The 14,026-nt window shown below is 45.4% G+C and overlaps 1 protein-coding gene across 1 annotated transcript in view; it reads left to right on the top strand.

Annotated features, from left to right (window-relative positions):
* The window catches only part of LOC129697252 (venom phosphodiesterase 2-like), a 133,031-nt gene that overhangs the window by 69,855 nt on the left and 49,150 nt on the right, over nt 1-14,026 (top strand). The window contains exons 7-9 of the mRNA XM_055635606.1: nt 3,465-3,584; nt 8,836-8,945; nt 13,873-13,938. Of these exons, the coding sequence (XP_055491581.1) occupies nt 3,465-3,584; nt 8,836-8,945; nt 13,873-13,938 (296 nt within the window). The remainder of the gene's footprint in view (nt 1-3,464; nt 3,585-8,835; nt 8,946-13,872; nt 13,939-14,026) is intronic.

The raw sequence follows: 14,026 nt of genomic DNA, 5'->3' as shown, positions 1-14,026 counted from the left end.
CATTTGTCGCACAGTACTGTTCAGAAACTAATAATTTCCGATAAATATTGTAATCCTAGGCATCATAAAAATAATTATGAAATGGAAGGAAGCCATTTGATCCTCTGCCAATTGAAGAAGAGCAATTTTCCCTAATCCCATCTTTCTGCATTAGATCAGTACGCCCACGTTCTTAAACCCACATTCAAGCGCTTTAAAAATGCAATTAATGTGTCTATCACCATTTCTGGCTGTGAGGAGAGGTTGGAGAATCTAGACATGTCATAGTCATAAAGTCATATGGCACGGAAATGGGCCCAATGGGCCAAATTGTTCACACCAACAAAGATGACCCATCTATACTAGTCCCATCTGCCTATGTTTGGCCCATGCCGCCCCTCGGATTCCAATTAAATCTTTACACTCTCACATGAAACCGATATCGTCGTGTCTTTCATTCCCTACTCTGGGTAAATGCCTATGCATTCATCCTATACCCCTAATGATTTTATACACCTCTATAAGATCACTCCCCAGCTTTCTGTTCCCCAAGGAATAAAGTCTTAGCCTGCCCAACCTGCTCCTATTGCTCAGATCCACAAGCCCTGGCCACATCCTTGTAAATCGTCTCTGCACTCTTTCCAGCTTAACTTCCTTCATACAGCAGGGTGACCAACACTAAACACAGTACAAACAGCACTGGGCCCAGCACCCACCTCTGATACACACCGTTAGTCACTAGAGTTATGAATGCTTCACAAGAACCTCACTTACACATAGGAACATATTAAAGGGCTAAGACTTTACAAAACTGAAGCAAAAACCAGAGATCACCAAAATTAAACTCTTCAGGCAGGAGGATATTTCTGAGAGGTGACTTGATTGAAACGTGTACGTTCTGGAGGAGTTTTTGCAGGGTGAATATGGAGACAATGTTACATATTGGGGGAGAATCCAGAACTTGGGGTTTAACTCGATTGAAGAAGACATTTGGGCAATATTTTGTTATGTAGAAGGTCCCAATCCAAACTGTCTCCTATCCACATTCTCCAGGGATGCTGCCTGACCCACTAAGTTACTCCAGCAATCTATGTCTTTGTTTTGTAAACCGTCATCTGCAGTTTTTGGTTTCTTCAATATTTTTTTTCTCAGAGGATTTGTAAATTATTTTCCAGAATGAGTACGAGAAGCAGCATTGTTGAATGTTTTTTTTATGGCCAACGTAGATAGATTTGTGATATTGAACAGGATGCCTTAACTACAGGGAAGATGGGAATGCAGAATTCAAATTATGATCAAATCAAATTACAATCAAATATTGAATGGTAGCAGTAGGCTTGAGTGCTGTAGAATCTCAGTCATACCAGCTTTTCAGTCTTAGAAGTACCCCTGAACTGTTATCCCTTCAATGCTATATTATTGCCAGTTGAACTAATTTGTTACTCCAATTTATTTTAACTTGTTGTTATAACCAGCTTGTTATGTCAAACGTGTTTCTGAAACTAGAGAGAAATGCACAGCATGAATCAGCTGTGCTTATAACCTCCTCCAAATAATCAGTCAACCGGCATGGTGGCGCAGCGGTAGAGTTGCTGCCTTACAGCGTCTGAGACCCAGGTTCGATCCTGACTATGGGTACGTCTGTATGGAGTTTGTACATTCTCCCTGTGCCCTATGTGGGTTTTCTCTGGGTGCTCCAGTTTCTTCCCACACTCCAAAGACGTACAGGTTTGTCGGCTAATTGCCTCAGTTAAATTGTCCCTAATGTGTGTAGGATAGTATGTATGATACTGTACTATCCGATCTATGTCCCTCATGGTTCTATAAACCTCTATTAGATCACTCTTCAGCATCCTAAGTGTCCTTGAGACTCTTGAAAGGCGCCCATAAATAAAATGTATTATTATTAAAATTTAAAAATTATGTTCCTTTAAAAATAAACCCAGTCTAAGCAATTTCTCCTTGAATTAAATGCCTTCAGACAAAATCCTGATGAATTACCACATACAGAAGAGAATATCATGTGACTATCCTACAATGTATTTATCAAATTCCCTTTTCAAAGCAACTACTGAATCTAGAACATTTTTCATATTGAACAATGTATTCCCAATCCTAACCAGTCATGCAAAAATAAATCTTCATGTAGTCTCAAGTTCGAGCAAGTTCTATTGCTAGTCACCTTGTATGTTCCTTCTGATTATCAATACATGTAGCGCGAACTTAATCTTTAGTCACTTCATCAGTTATTTCTGATTTCAAACTGTTGTGGGAAATTGGTCCCATAAAAACTAGCCTTTTTAAAAAAAATATTTTTTTATTTATTAGAAGCAAATGTACAAAAATATAACCAACGGCATACCACATAATACAGTTATTGTACAGCTTCAATTTTAACTTTTAGCTATAGTTAGAAGAAGAGAAAGGAGAAAAGGCAAGAGAGAAAAAAAATGAAATGTGCAAAAATAGAACCCCTAGACTACCAGTGGTGTAGTCAAAGAGTGAATGAATAGAAGAAAGAAGAGAGGAATAGAAAAAATAAGAAAAATAAAAAAACAAAAAGAGAAAGAAAGAAAAAAGTGGTGATATACCTGCCTCGCATCCCTCCCCACCCATCACCCAACCCGTAATTGGATTTAACTCCAATGTTGTGTTGTACCATACTATCCTTATAATCAATCAATGAATGGTGTCCATGTCTTCGGAAAATGATCTGTTTTTTCTGCTAAGACAAGTCTAATATTTTCAAGATGTAGCGTCTCAGGCATATTTGTAATCCACATTTTAAGAGTAGGGACAGGTGTATGTTTCCAAAATTTGAGTATTCGTTTTTTCGCCGTTATCAGGCCATAATTAAGGAAACGTCTTTGAAATAATGATAGCTCAGAGCAGGCTTTTGACGTACCTTGAATAATCAATTCCGTGTCGGGGTCCAATTTTGTTTTTAGTGTTTTTGAAAAAATTTCAAAAATTCCTCTCCAAAAATGATGTGACTTTATACAAGAGGCCAAGGTTGCTTCCTGAAGGAGACATTTATCACAAATAGGAGATACATTTGGAAAGATCTTAGTCTAAAACTAGACTATTAGGTGAGAGACAAGGCTTTTATTAAATGACAGAGCTCTGGGAGAAATGCTATACCCTCTAACAGGGCAGTCGCTGTCGCCTCCCAGATTGCCTTTCAAGCTTGACCTTTATACAGGTTAGTCATATGACCATGTCAGCTTGTTAGGCAGGAGTGATAACAGATGTTGGAACTTGTATTCGGACACTACGGTTGTACATAGATATAGAATCAGTCGCACGTCACTTTCCTGCTCAAGCCATGACATTTTAAAGTCTTTATACAGTGTCCATTTTGTACCAGGCATCCATTTTGGGTTTATCTGTTTTCGGATCCTACCTATTCAAAACCATTCTATCAAAACCATGTTTTCACACAATGAAACATCAAATCAGCCTTGTGCCACTCTCTCTCATTTCAGGGGCTGTACCCAGAATCTCATGGTCTGATTGACAATAGCATGTATGATGTGGGCATGAATGCTTTTTTCAATATTCGAGGAAAGGAAAAGAACAATCCTCAGTGGTACAAAGGTCAACCTGTGAGTATTGAAAATTATACTTGTACACTTTAATTGCAACATTTTAATTGCAATTCATATCACAATTGTTTTTGCTTGATAATATTCTAGCAAACAACATTATAAAGCGCTGAAATACATTTGAGCCACAAATAAAACAAGACTGCAACTTGTTTTTAAAGTTATTTATGTATGCCTGTTGGGAAAAAAAGATAATAATTTGTATTCATTTTCAGCTTAACAACTTAACTTGGGCACAGGTTTCCTACATAGGACAATTACAGGCTTTGAAATCAGTGAAAGGAAGCTGCATTCCCGAGCATTTGAAGTAAAACCAAACATGCTGTTGAAATTAGTGCCGGGGCTATATGGGCTAACATTCCTAGTGCATTATGTGGTCAGAATGCATGTGTTGCTAAAGAAGGGTCCAGATCAAAAACGTCATCTATCCATATTCTCCAGGGTTGTTGCCTGACCTGCTGAGTTACTCAGGCATTCTGTCTCTTTTCTTGGTAAACCAGTATCTGCAGTTCTTTGTTTCTGCATATGTTTTTATCGGTTACAGATATTACTAGACCTGCTCTTGTAAGCATTTCTTATTTTTGTTGTGGAAACCTGTAAAAATGTCCTTTTTAGTAATGGCTTGTACTCGCTAGAATTTAGAAGATTAAGGGGGATCTTATAGAAACTTACAAAATTCTTAAGGGGTTGGACAGCTAGATGCAGGAAGATTGTTCCCGATGTTGGGGAAGTCCAGGACAAGGGGTCACAGTTTAAGGATAAAGGAGAAATCCTTTAGGACCGAGATGAGAAAAACATTTTTCATTTTCACACAGAGAGTGATGAATCTCTGGAACTCTCTGCCACAGAAGGTGGTTGAGGTCAGTTCATGGCTATATTTAAGAGGGAGTTAGTTTTGGCCCTTGTGGCTAAAGGGATCAGGGGGTATGGAGAGAAGGCAGGTACAGGATACTGAGTTGGATGATCAGCCATGATCATATTGAATGGCGATGCAGGCTCGAAGGGCCGAATGGCCTACTCCTTCACCTATTTTCTATGTTTCTATGAATCATGCGTGGAGGTAAGCTGTTATGAACCCTTTGTGTTTGCGCTGTGTTATTGTTTAAAACAAGGGCTATTCAGTCTAGGTAGGTACATTCATTATTGTCACGTACTGATGCACAGTGAAAAGCTTTGTTCTGCATGCTATCCTATCAGGTCAGATAATGCTATACTTAAATACAATCAAATCAAATACAAGTATAATAGTTAGAGCAAAGTTTCAGAATATAGTTCTCAACATTGTAGCACAACAGTTCCGGAGACAAAGTCCAATGTCTGCAATGAGGGAGAGATGAATGGGACAGTAGCTTTGCTTATGTATGTAGCATTGTGAAGCCTGATAAGCCAGAAGTCCTAGATTGTGGAAACAGGCCCCTTGGCCTAACTTGCCCACACCGATCAATGTGTTCCATCTACACTAGTCCCACCTGCTTGCATTTGGCCCTTAACCCTCTAACCCTATCCTACCCATGTACCTGTCTACATTTTTCTTAAACATTGCGTTAGTACCTGCCTCAGCTATCTCCTCCCGCAGCTTGTTCCATACACCCAACACCCTTGTGTTAAACAGTTACACTTCAAGTTACTATTAAAACTTTCCCCCACACTTTAAACCTATGTCCTCTGGTTCTCGATTCCCCTACACTGGGCGAGAGACTCTGTGCGTTTACCCGATCTATTCCTCATAATTTTGACCACTACATGGTGAAGGCATTGGAATAGAAGCTCAGACTGCTGGTGAAATATCTCGATACCAGTGTTCCGGAATCTGAGAAGTGCTTCCGACTTCTCAGTTGATGGTCAATCTGTTCTGTACCATATCATCAGGACTACCAAGGTGTAGTCTTGAATGGCAATGACACTCCTGGTGTCCTCCTTAAGGATTATATCAATGAGGAGCCCAACACTGCCACCCTGCCTCTAGTCTTGCTGTTGCCTGCTGTTTGATTGATCCAGACTCTTACCACGTATAGACACAAAACTCAGGAGTAACTGAGCGGGACAGGCAGCATTTCTGGAGAGAAGGAATGGCTGACGTTTCAGGTCGAGACCCTTCTTCAGACTGAGAGTCAGGGGAGGGGGAGTCTAGAGATATGACGATGATAAGGAAATGTAGAATGTTTCATTGTAAGCTGAGGGGAAGGTGACAAGGAGGCATACAAACAGTAAAATTAATCAGAAGGACAGTGAAACTAGTTGGAAAACTTGGATGGGGAGGGATGAAGAGAGAGGGAAAGCAAGGGATACTTGAAGTGAGAGAAATCAATATCATACCGCTGGGGTGTCAGCTACCCAAGCGAAATATGAGGTGTTGGGTTATGTTGGACCTCACTCTGACAATGGAGGAGGCCCAGGACAGAACAGTCAGTGTGGGAATGTGAGGAGGAGTTAAAGTGTTTAGCAACCGAGAGATCACATAGGTCTAGGCGGACAGAGCGGAGGTGGTCAGTGAAATGATCGCTGAGCCTGTACTTGGCCTCACGAATATATAAGAGTTCATATCTGGAACAACGGATACAGTAGATGAGGTTGGAGGAGGTGCAAGTGAATCTCTGCCTCACCTGAAAGAACTGCCAGGGTCTTTGGACGGGGTGGAGGGAGAAGGTATAGAGACAGGTTTTGCATCTCCAAGGGGAAAGTGCCTGGGTGGGAAGGGATGACCAGGGAGTTGCGGAGGGAATGGTCCATGTGGAAAGCGGAAAGGATGGAGATGGGGGATGATGGAAGAATGGAATCCCCATTCCCTAAAGAATGGGGACATCTCAGTGATACATTATGAAGCTGGGACTTTCAAGCCAGGGTTGTTTGAGATTGCCCTCCAGTGCCACCAGCAGTTTCCTGCATTGATAGTCGGTATCCTCTCACTGGCAAACAAATGAAAGCACCAGCATAGGACAAGCACATGAATGGCATGGATTTATGCAGTGGGCCTTTGTCCAACCCGAAAAGTTACCTTTCTGTGATCTCCAGAGAAGCTGCCTGATCCGCTGAGTTACTCCAGCACTTTGAGTCATTTTTTTCAGGTGTTCATAAGCTAGACCCACAACCTGTAACTAAATTAATAATTACTTTTAATGGAATAGTCTACTCTAGCCACTTAATCTCAGATTAGACAAAGTTAAAACCCACTACAGGCTGGAGTGCCTTGTTGGAGAATGGCAACAACTGCGCCAAATTATCATCTATCTAAAGTGCCTGCTGCTAGCACTCATTAGACGCGTGTGCACCCTGATGGAATCCAATTTAACATTGCAAATATTTTCAGAAAACTGCAGAAACTGAATCCAAACATTCCTAATTAATTGCCTACTTTTTTTGGAAAAAGGCTATTAATGTTACTATTAATGCATTTTAATTGAAATTTACATTATTTCCCCCCCTTGGCATTAGTTTAATGTAGACTACAGTGGTTTCTGGTAGAATGTATGAAGGTAAAGGCTGTCAGGTCATAAAATGAAAGAACATTTCCAGATCTTTTTCTATTTTTAGTTTTTGCTTCCATAGCCTTCAGGCCACTCCAGCTGAGTGATGGCAAACACAACCCGACTTTCTTAGAGTTTCTGGAAGAAGTCGTTATCTCTCTGTAAGAATTCCCGTTTTGCTTTAGTGAAATGCGTCTAGATTTGAGTGCGTGAGATATTAGACAATAATGTCTCAAATCTGTGGCTCATGTTTTCTGAATCTAAAATTATACTAAACTTTTTGTTGATGCTTTTAAATAATTCTCCTGGTTTTGTAAACATCTGGGGCACATAATGGTTTTCACCAGAGTGTACTTGATTATTGACAACATTAAAACTACAAGGAGAAGTTTAGCTCCAGAGTTTTTTTATTGAGATACTTCCTACTCCACCATTCAAAATGGATATGGATCATGTGCAGGCAGATGAGATTTGTTTACTTGGCACCATATTCAGCACATACATTGTTGTCTGAAGGGGATGTTCCTGTGCTATACTTTATGTTCTGGGTTGTTCTATAAGAACATATTTGACCTTTTATCTCGGTGCCAATTTCTGACACTAACTTCATATCCCTGTCTTCTTCCCTTAAAATCCAACAGGTTATCAACCTCTCTTTTAAATGTACTTGGTGACTTAGATTCAACAGCTTTTTTGGGTAAAGAATTCCATTCCCTTTTTGCAAGAAAACCCTGACTTTCAGAATGGAGAACCCTTTATTTTGAGACTGAGATCCCTAATTGTAGATACCCAGATATATGATTTGTTCCTGCATTTGCCCATCCAACTCCTGAGGAAAGGTTCTACACTTCTAAGAGATCTGTCTCTATACCTTCTCCCTTGACCCCGTCCAAAGACCCTGGCAGTTCTTTCAGGTGAGGCAGAGATTCACTTGCACCTCCTCCAATCTCATCTACTGTATCCGTTGTTCCAGATATGAACTCTTATATATTCGTGAGGCCAAGTGCAGAATTGTAAATTGTCCCTAATGTGTAAGATGGTGCTACTGTAAGTAAGTCGGTGCAGACTCGGTGGGCCGAAGGGCCTGTTTCCGCGCTATATCTCTAAATGAAACAAACAATCTTGCAAACTTCGGGAGCACTCCTTATGTGGCAAGTTTATCCTTTCGTATGTAGAGTTCACAGACCTAATTCATGGTCATTATTCCCAGTGAAGTCTCCCCAGGGATGAGTAGCGGCCCCGATCCCAGGGATTGTAAGGCTGTGTAAATTGGCTACAATTAGCACAGCTGACCCTCAAGGAGAAATTCACTGTTGGTCAACCAGAACTGACCAAATAGGAGACTACTGATTTGTCGTAGTGTTTAGTCTCCACAAATACAACTTTGTTGATTCACGTGTCCATTTGCACCAACAGCCAAAGTAAAAAAATATTTTTCCCTATCTCAGGAAAGATGAAAAGTTGGACATAATTTTCCTGCTCTCTATAACTCAGCCACTCATTGGTTAACCTTTGTGATCTGCTGGAAATGCTATTGTTGGTTGCTTTTCACCTTGGGGTGGATTATCTTGCCTCCATTAAGCATTTCTTTCTATGCGCGCTATTATTCAAACAATCCTGATTCTAATCCTAATGCAGGTCCCTTTACTCACACCGTGTGGCTGTTATAGCCCACGTGCCGGGTAAATTCTCTGTCAAGGCTCACTGAATGGACAGCACCAGAAATGCTGAATGAATTGTGCCAGTGGGTGCAGGTTTCATTAAGTAATCATTTACTCTACTTATAGTTGTGGCTGACAGCTCAGTATCAAGGTCTGAAGTCGGGGACCTTCTTCTGGGTTGGATCTGAATCCAAGATAAATGGATCGTACCCAAACATGTATCGACTATTTAACAGGTATGTAGAGAAAAGACATGTGAATATACCCATCTTTAAGAAAAAATGAATGGTATTTCAAGTGTTTTATTGTCAAAATAGACCAAGGGGGACCCATTGGGTCCCGGCCCTTCAACATGGGGGGGGGGGAGGGGGGGGGGGGGGGGAGGGGGGGGGGGAGGGGGGGGGGGGGGGGGGGGGAGAGGGGGAAGAGGGGGGAGAGAGAGGGAGAGTGGTGGGAGAGTGGGGAGAGGGGGAGGGGAGAGGGGATGGGGAGAGGGGGGGTGTGGAGAGAGAGAGCAGGGGGAAGGGGGGGAGAGAGAGAGGGGGGGGAGAGAAGGGGGGTGGGGGGGGGGGGTGGAGGGGCGGAGGGAGAGTAGACGGGAGAGAGGAGGTGCGGAGGAATGTAGTGGGGAGAGAGGGTCACAGAGAGGGGCACAGAGGGGGACACGGGGGCACAGAGAGGGAGGGGGAGAGAGGGGGGGGGGGGGTGAGAGGGGCAAGAGGGGGCAGAAACAGAGAGGGAGGGGGGGAAAGTTTGAGGGTTGGGGTGGGGCGCGTCGTCAGAGGTGAGGGCTGGTTCTCTGATGCAATAATCACTCGCTCCCTCACTCCTGGCAGCGCGAGCAAGAAGACGGCGTGGTTCGATGTGACTTGCAGCGGAAGGGAGTGGGCGGGGGAGGGGCGTGACTTCACTCGCTGCGCAGGCCGCGACAAGAAAGTTCTTCAAAAGCAAGCCGGTGACCTCCGGTGACCTCGGGATCTGCAGAACTTGCTCGTTCTTTCTGCACCTTTTGAAGAATGGGGGGGGGGGGGGGGGGGGAGGAGGGGGGGTGAAGACGTAACTCATGGAAAACAGTGTGCCTGTGCATTGACAACAGCTGCTTTAATCCAGAGGGGGGGGGGGGGGGGGGGGGAGGCGGGGGCAGGGACACGTGCACACGGACGTAGGCCCAAAAGAGGGGCAGCCAGCCGACTCTAGCATGACCATTGACTGCCCGCTACCTGACCCATGAATGGCCATCTTGGCTAGGCCCAGGAGCAAACCGACAGGGTGGTCCCCAAACACCCCCGTCCCCCCCCCCGTCCCCCCCCCCCCCCCCCACGACCGGCTCTCCCCACTCCCTGCCTTATGTCCAAGCACTAGAATGGTTGGACTAAAATGCAACCAGAACTTGATGAACAACCCCTTCAGATATTGATACAGGTGCAGTAACCTCTCCCACTCCATATACGCGTGGAACATGGTCTCTTCCTCACCGCAGAAAATACAGACGGCCGACGAGCCCATGAACTGACTCAAATGTTTATGACATGCCACCGCTCTATGCAACACTCTACAACCCAGGTCCCCAATGTAAAGGGGGACAACTCCCTTGTTGAGGGACCCCCACTGGGGACCGCCCCCGCCTTCGGGTGGTAACACAGACCGCCAAGGTGTATCAGGACGGAAGACGAAGGCAAGGAGGTTCAGAATGTGCAGGAGCATTCTATACAGTATGCGTCTCTTTACATCACGAAACGGCACACTGGGCATCTCGGAAAGGCGGCTCAAGTTGTGTGGAGCTGGCGCCCGAGAAATATCCTGGAGCCGAGGCCCGATGAGCAAATCCGACAGAGCGGGGGTAAGCTCAGTCAGAACCACTCTCGGCGCACGCCTCTCCTCGACACCTGCCATGACAGGGTGAGGACCGGCCACTCCCGCAGCCACAACATCCCCCTCCCCTCGTGGAGCAACACGCTGGCTGAAAACAACCCAATTCCTCACTCTTAGCACATCACGATAGAACCTAGGCAAACCCCTTAAGGTGGGTCGACTGATGCCTGCCTCCGGGAGCCATGAGACCCCCCTTAGGCAACGACCTCGATGGAAAAAATACGTGGCCAGAGCATGCCATTTTGGGGGGGTTTTCTATATACATATACCTCCGCAGAGTCCTGAGACGGAGAGCCGCCACCTGGGTACGCATGCATACCAAGGACTGGCCGCCCTCCTCTAACGGGAGACTCAGGACCGCTGCGGAAACCCAGTGCTTCCCCAAAAGAAATCCACCAGCTTCTTCTGTAACGCAGTTACAAAAATGGAAGGCGGGACAAGAGTAGCCAGCCGGTACCATAACATGGAGGCCACCAGCTGGTTTATGACCAGTACCCTCCCCTGAAAGGAAAGAACTCCAAGCAGGCCTGACCTGCGCCCCAGCCGGGCAACCACTTTCGTCTCCAACTCCTGCCAGTTTACCGGCCAAGCATCCTCAGTGGGACTCGGGTACACCCCCAGGTAGCGGAGATGCGTGGTGCTCCACGCAAACATTGCCATCTCCTCTGGCAGGGAGTCTGCCTGCCACTGACCCACTAAAAGTCCGGAGCTTACTCCACTTAATCCTGGTAGATGATGCAGCCGAGAAAATCTTCTAGCAATCACGCATCCTCCGCAGGTCACGAGGGTCAGTGAGCGTAAGGAGCACATCATCGGCATACGCCGAAAGAACCACCTCCAGCCCCAGGCCAGGTAGGGCCAGGCCTGTCAACCTCTTCTGAAGAAGACACAGGAACGGCTCCAGACAGACCGAGCATAACTGATCCGACATACAGCACCCCTGACGAACCCCCCTCCCAAAATGAATGGGAGACAACAACACACCATTAACCTTCACAAGACACTCCACTGCAGTTTACAAAAGCCGGACGCGGGCCACAAAATGCGGTCCAAATCCGAACGCTTGCAACGTCCCAAAGAGGTATTCATGCTCTACCCTGTCAAAGGCCTTCTCCTGATCAAGAGACAGAGAAGCAGCTGACTGACCAATACCCTGGGCTAGATGAATCAGGACCCTAACCAGGTGGATGTTATCCTGAATGGACTGGCCAGGGACTGTATAGGACTGGTCAGGATGAATCAGTTGAGACAGCACGGAGCCCAGGCGATTTGCCATCGCCCGTGCAAAAACGTTATACTCTGTACATAGGAGAGAGACTGGCCGCCAGTTCTTCAACATGCGGAGTTTGCCCTTCTTGGGCAGCAAGACGACAACTGCCCTACGCCATGAGAGAGGCATCTCCCCCAGAACCTTCAAGTAATCGCCCCCCTAGGATATCCCAGAAGGCTCTTCCAAATTCTACCGTCAACCCATCCAGCCCGGGGGACTTACCCCTCCTGAGCTGGTGCAGGGCACGAGTCAACTCCTCCAAAGATAAGGGGTCATCAAGAAGATCGGACATCTCCCTATCTACAGTCGGTAGACCCTCCCACAGGACCCGCTGAGCCTCCCCGCTGAATCTGCGGAGAACAGGGACCCATAAAAGGACCAGACAAAAGCACGATCCTCTCCAGATCTGTGACAGAAGAGCCATCATCCACGAGCAGCTCTATGAGCTGTTTGCGGGCTCCCCGCCCTTTCTCCAGAGAGGGCGGGGAGTCCGCAAACAGAAAGGTGAAGCTCGGTCCAGATTGTGCAACATCTGGACCCGCGACCTCACGTAAGCGCCCCGAGACCGCTCAAGTTGCAGGTTCCTCAAGGCCTCCTTCTCCTCCTGAAACTCTCCCCATTCACAGGAGTCATCACCAAACCGACCCAGGCGAGACTCTGCGCCCAGTAGCTCCCTCTCAAACCTCTCAACCGCTGAGTCCCGCCTTCCGATCGACCCCCACGTGTATTCCTTACAAAAGAGACGGATGTGAGCTTTCCCCACATCCCACCACTGCCTAAGGGAAGAGAAGCTCCTCTGCCTCTCTCTCCACTTCACCCAAAACCGACTGAATGACTCCCGGAAAAACCGATCCTCCAGCAGCCAGTTATTAAAATGCCAGTACGCAGACCCAGCCCGTGTACGCGCTGGATAAAAGTCCACACGCACCAGAAAGTGGGCCGAGCACGGCACCAGCCGCATTGAGGCTGCTGAGACACGGGAGACAAACGCACCGGAGATGTACATGGGATCGATGCGGGAACTACCCCGCTCAGACCTCTGCGAAAAAGCATTGGAATCGGGGTGAAGGTTCCACCATGCATCAACCAGCGCAGAGGAATCAATCAAACCTCTCAGCTTTGTCGCTACAGCAGGGGCACACTGAGTACCAGAACGGTCTCGCACCTCAGGTGTGCAATTAAAATTCCCCCCAAGGAAGACACACTCTCCACTATCAGTAGTGCTCTACTGTACACCTGAGGAAGTTCAAGAGAGTATTTGTTGACACACCAAATCTCCTCAATCATCTATCTATCTATCCATCTATCTATGACACAATGTATTATTAGTTGGGGAGATGGGTGAAAGTGGAGATGAAAGAGAAGGATGAGAAAAAGGTGGATGGATGTACATCCAATCATCCAGAGATAGCAGCTAAATACAAGTTAAAGTGGTTTGTGTTAAACAGTTATAGAAATGGCAGGAGGACTCCAAAATAGTTTGGAGAGCAAATGGATCTGGTCTGTAACTACATGTTTGAGTCACACACAGAAACAGGCTCTTCGGCCTAATTTGAATGAAAGTTTCAAAATACTGAAATCATTGTTCTCTTCTTCTTCTTCTTGCGTACGGCGTGCACAGCCTAAAGTTGTAGGACAACTTGTTCTATTTGATCCTACTTGATTGTGCACGCCAGGTTGATTGCATTCGTTGAAACAGGGTGGACCACGTGAAGGTTGCAATCTTCCACCCCAAATCATTGTTCAGATCTGAGCATTGCAGTTTGACATGGAGAAGCTTCCCATTGAATGGGAAATGATAGCCAATGCAGAAATATATTTTACAAAAAAGTCTGAAATCTGCGAATAGTAGACTTCCACCTGGTGATAAGATGACAATCTCGCAGGTGAAGTTGAAAATTATCTCTCGTGCATTGGGGAATTTTATAGGAATGTGGAGCATCATATTAAGTGGGAGCACTATAAAATTAAACATAGCTTCAATGTGATTTTTCAAATGTGTCTTTTTATTTATTTTTAAGCACCATTCCATTTGAAGAAAGAGTTTTCACAATTCTTAAGTGGCTGGATTTGCCAGAGAAATACAGGTAATCATTTTTTTAATTAATGAATTAACTAATGCACTTTCATTCATATTAAGTGATTCAAACTTTGAAAGGGTTCAATCCCACTGAA

This window comes from Leucoraja erinacea, chromosome 5, assembly GCF_028641065.1.
Source record: "Leucoraja erinacea ecotype New England chromosome 5, Leri_hhj_1, whole genome shotgun sequence".
In the NCBI taxonomy this organism is placed as follows: Eukaryota; Metazoa; Chordata; class Chondrichthyes; order Rajiformes; family Rajidae; genus Leucoraja; species Leucoraja erinaceus.
This window is presented reverse-complemented; position numbering and strand designations above follow the sequence as displayed.